The sequence below is a fragment of the Gossypium hirsutum genome, chromosome A01 (assembly GCF_007990345.1).
Source record: "Gossypium hirsutum isolate 1008001.06 chromosome A01, Gossypium_hirsutum_v2.1, whole genome shotgun sequence".
Classification (NCBI taxonomy): domain Eukaryota; kingdom Viridiplantae; phylum Streptophyta; class Magnoliopsida; order Malvales; family Malvaceae; genus Gossypium; species Gossypium hirsutum.
In genome coordinates this window covers 59,079,234-59,083,653 of record NC_053424.1, presented here as the reverse complement: position 1 = coordinate 59,083,653, position 4,420 = coordinate 59,079,234, and the positions used below count along the sequence as shown (strand labels likewise).

Below are 4,420 nucleotides of genomic sequence, written 5' to 3'. Positions count from 1 at the left end.
ATAAGTGACCAAAATCTAACAATTTGATAATGTTGATGATTATTACATAATTTTTAAAAGTTGAATAATCGAAACATAATATTAACCATAATTTAGTGAACATTTCTATAATTTATTCTTAGCTTAAAGATTTCATAGCTTAACATAGTAGTCTAATTTTGTAAGAGTTAATATAATATAGAACGTTACCTAGAAATCAATGAAATAGGAGTTAAAAGTATTAAATAAATGCGGATTCAAGTATCCCGAACCAAACTACAATGTTGATTGGAGTCCATTGAATTCAAGCTTCATAAATCTATATATTGTAATTATGAGGTTTTGACTATGTTTATTTGATTTCCAAAACCAGGAAACTTGAATAATAAATATGCAATTAAACATAAGATAAATGAAGAATGGGGTGTTAGCCAGAAGCTAACAGTCACATTCCACAACCACACATTTGATGGAATTCTTTATTCTTACGAGACATTGAATATGTTGGGATTGGTCAACAAGGTGATGACCAACAACATTCTTACTTAGTCAACGATCATTGACTGCTGCAAAAATTTAAAAACCCCATGAACTCATGGTTGTGAATCATTCGAATGCTTCTCTCAATGCCAATGACTCCTGTTTAATATACATGAATAAAAACAATTATCAGTTTCCAACAACTAAAAGGAAAAAAAAGTAAAATTATTAACTTAGTCCTTCTGTAATGCTAAAATTTAAGAATGCAGAATCATTGAGCTTTAATAAATTTATACCCATGGTGAGAGCACTTGCAAAGATGACACCAGATAGGATGAACACAATAAGTGAAGCTCTCCTAAGGATTGTTATTAGTTTTCTCACGAAATACTGTCCCCAGAAACCAGCCAAAATAGATACTCCCATCAAGTACAAAGCTGAAAATTAGTTTATTTTAAAAAAAAGTTAGATTTTTTTATCACGTTTATAATAAAATTCGAAGAAATGTAAAGGGATAATAACTATATGACTTACCATAGGGCATTGGGAACCTCTTAAGCAAATAGAATTCAACAACGGACAAGGATGAAGAGAACATCATCACGAATGTTGCTGTTGCACTAGCCACCTGTTTAAACAGGCTTTAGTTTCAGAAAAACCATCTTCATTCAAACTGGAATCCAAATTTGAAAAAAATTGATTTCACATTAAAAATTCAATAATTAAAATTTATCGATCCAAATCTAAAATGATTGAAACAAAAAATTATTTAAAATAAATCGAATCCAAAATGATTGAAATACAAGATATTCAAACACGAAATAATTTTCAGTAAAGATGACTAAAAAGAATTCAACCTAATGTTAAACTACAATAACAAAATGTAAAATGTACAAACCAATAAACCCAAATCATCCATAACAACTATCAAACTCAAATGAAAAAATTTGAAATTAACTAAACAAAAACCTTGACTGACAAACCCGAATGACCCACCAAATTGACATTTTATACCAAATCTATCATAGGTATAGGAGGAGAAAGAAAAATTGGATGACGAGTCAAATATACCTGTGGAATCACACCAATTTCAAGGAGGAGAGGACCCAAAATGAATCCACCACCAGAACCAAGCAATCCACCAACAGTGCCTCCCAAGATGCCACAAAGTGCACAAAATGCAATGTTCAATGGACTCCATTGAATTGAAGCTCCACAAACTGTTTCAGCATTCCCAGTGCTCATTCTCTTCTTATGTTCTTTGTATAATTTAGTTGCTTCATATCCAAAAACCAGTGTTGCTATGGGGAACTGAAATATAAAACATGAACTTGCTTCAATCACTGAATCAAAGAAAGCATAAATTTGGCCAAGTCTTCATCAAATTAGGTTACCTGTAAGCTAAACAATACCCAATACAAAGTGGTACAGGGAACCACATCATTCTGCAATAAATAAAAAAAATCCAACATTTTAATGCACCATTGAGATAAACAGTTGAAACAAATTATCGATGAACTGTGATAGAGTTTTAGCTTACCTTGATGACTTGAATAACCGTGAAAAGTACCCAAACTGTAGCCAGTACCAAAAGCCTTTTCCACCTTAGATTGAAACACAGTATTTGCTGCAATATAAAGGAAATTAATTCATTTGAATCTAGACATGGATATTTTAAAGAAATTCACTTACCAGTTTTGATTTCTCTTCTTTTGGAACCAATGGTTCGTACTCTGTATCTATCAGTACTGAAATTCAAGAATTTAAGATGAAAAAAATAAAGTAAATATATTTTCAAATCTGTCTAAAGATAAATATGAAAAGGTATTACTTATAATGAATCTTACATTCACCCCTGGAATTAACAAAAGATTCTTGTGGCTTGGTGAGTTCTTTCTGCAAATTTTAACAAATTAAATAAAAAAAATGATGATAATTTCGTCTTACAAATGACTTGATATTTACTCAGATAATTGAAAACCTACATTCAAAATTGTCTCTTCTTTCCACATTTCAATACCCCTATAGAAAGACCTTGAAGACGTTCCTAAATAAACAAGAGAGAAACAGAACATTTCAATGTCATAAAAAGTGGTAACCAAGAAGCAGGACAAAGATCAAAAAGTGAAATAACAAAAGGCAAAGTTGGGATTGTTGAAGAAACCTAAGAAGAGTATGATGATGAGCACAGTAATGAGCCAATAAGGGAAAACGACGCTCAAGGCAACCCCAACAGTGATGCCAAGCATCAACATAGGCTGGAAAAGAAGAGCCAAATCGTAGTCAATGATTGGCACTTCCTTTGTCGGATGCGGCACTCTAAGATTATACCAAACTGACGATGCTGATGCCCCCATGATCATGCCTGCAGCCAATTCATATAATAATCCCTTAATTTCATCCAATCCAATCGATAATATTTTGTTAAATTTAAATATATGACATTTTAATACTTAAAAGTTGCTATTTAAAATTCAAAGGTGTGTGATTTTAATTTTTAAATTAGAGATTAGAGATACTGGATTTCAAAAATTCAAAAGGCAGAGAGATAAGGAACAGAAAAAATAAGAAAAGAAGTTACATTTGGAAATAGCAGCGGCAGATTTGGTATCAAATCCAACAATCAAGGTAAGCATTGGAACAAAAATGCCGCCGCCGCCAACGCCGCCCACCGTACCACATGCTGATCCTAGAAACCCTATCACCGTCGCCATTACAAGCCTCCAGTTCAACTCCAATGCCTGCCCAAATCAAACACCATTCAAAACCTAAATATATAAAGATCTTCTACGACAAAAGAGAAAAAAAAATACTTACAGGCCAAACTTTTTCAGTGGTGGATAAATTATATGGGGACTCTAAGAGATTTGAGCTCTGGTTCATGTCGTCGTTGTTGCTTTTTTGGATGAACAAAACAGAGAGAACTGCTATCGAAAAACCCGACAGCAGATACAAAACGAACCCTTTGGTCGCCATGTCGGATTACGAGATTTGTTGAATTTCAGCCACCGCCGCCGCCGCCGCCGCCGCCGCCGGCGCCTCCACTAAAAACCAGAATAACTTATGTTGTGTTGGGAAGGAAGAGAGCAGAAGAGCAGCCTTAATGAGACCAATAATAAGAGAACCTAGAATGGAAAAAGTGGGAGTGAAATAGAAGAAGCCAAGACGTTGTTTTATAGAATGAGAGAGGGTGATTTATACATTACATGACAAAACATAACACATTCACATGCAGGAGGCAGGCAAGTCAGACATAAATTTGTCAGGATATACGAAATCACACATGCAACTCCACTTGGCTAAATCTGGGTGGCAAGACCGACACCTTCATTAATTCTCAATTACAACTGCTCTGTTTCGAAAAGAATTGACCATAAAAATTTAAAAAGGATCTGTAGGAATATTAAGCAAATATAAAACCAAAAAACTGTAAAAGGTGTTCAAATTTTCTACTACCAGTGTTGTTTGGTTGGTTTCTGTGTCTGGCTGGAATTCGTGTTCAATAATTGGATTGAGAAAGTTTGGGGAAGAAAAACCAAAAAGGTGGTATTTCACGGCTGCCAAATTAGATTTGTCCATGTCCATTTCAACTTGAATTTGTTATTTAATTAATTTTAATCTGAATTCAATTTCATCAAATATATAAAAAAATTATTAATTTTATTTTAAAATAATTCCAAGTTGGAAATAATTTCAACAAACAATTTTAAAGAAAAAATTAAATAATTTAAATATGAAATAATCAAAATTCGAAATTGTCCGAACTAACAAATTTATTTTAGAGTAGTAAAATGATATATTTGGTCTTCAATATTTATATTTTTTAGCAATTTGAATCTTTATTCCTTTTTGAGTTAAATTAACATTTCAAAAGAAAATCAAATTACTTTTTAACCAAATTGATGACTAAAACGTTAAAATTTTTAATAATATTAATATGAAAAATTGTGTGTAAATTCAT

The 4,420-nt window shown here is 32.4% G+C and overlaps 1 protein-coding gene across 3 annotated transcripts; it reads right to left on the bottom strand.

The window, feature by feature from the left end:
• Nucleotides 1-357: 357 nt before the first annotated feature.
• LOC107929820 (sulfite exporter TauE/SafE family protein 4) lies at nucleotides 358-3,958 on the bottom strand. Of its 3 annotated transcripts, XM_016861333.2 has the most exons (13): nucleotides 3,666-3,789; nucleotides 3,277-3,584; nucleotides 3,041-3,200; nucleotides 2,624-2,824; nucleotides 2,445-2,506; nucleotides 2,307-2,355; nucleotides 2,152-2,207; nucleotides 2,000-2,086; nucleotides 1,854-1,904; nucleotides 1,531-1,770; nucleotides 994-1,087; nucleotides 756-896; nucleotides 358-618 (listed from the first exon to the last, which is right to left on the bottom strand). In XM_016861333.2, exons 2-13 carry the CDS (start codon nucleotides 3,433-3,435, stop codon nucleotides 536-538), a joined length of 1,383 nt encoding a protein of 460 aa, XP_016716822.1. In that variant the 5' UTR covers nucleotides 3,436-3,584; nucleotides 3,666-3,789; the 3' UTR covers nucleotides 358-535. The 3 variants fall into 3 exon arrangements, with proteins under 3 accessions (XP_016716822.1, XP_016716821.1, XP_016716823.1); XM_016861332.2 differs by having other exon boundaries at nucleotides 3,277-3,958; XM_016861334.2 differs by lacking the exons at nucleotides 2,307-2,355; nucleotides 2,445-2,506; nucleotides 3,666-3,789 and having other exon boundaries at nucleotides 3,277-3,621.
• Between the last annotated feature and the right edge of the window lie 462 nt (nucleotides 3,959-4,420).

Bases quoted from the DNA above. Each gene is read 5' to 3' on its own strand.
- LOC107929820 (XM_016861332.2), bottom strand. From the start codon at position 3,435: ATGGCGACCAAAGGGTTCGTTTTGTATCTGCTGTCGGGTTTTTCGATA. The intron at 1,771-1,853 runs GTAACCTAATTT...TTTATATTTCAG, and splicing joins GGGTATTGTTTAGCTTACAG to TTCCCCATAGCAACACTGGT. The intron at 619-755 runs GTATAAATTTAT...TATATTAAACAG, and splicing joins TGCAAGTGCTCTCACCATGG to GAGTCATTGGCATTGAGAGA.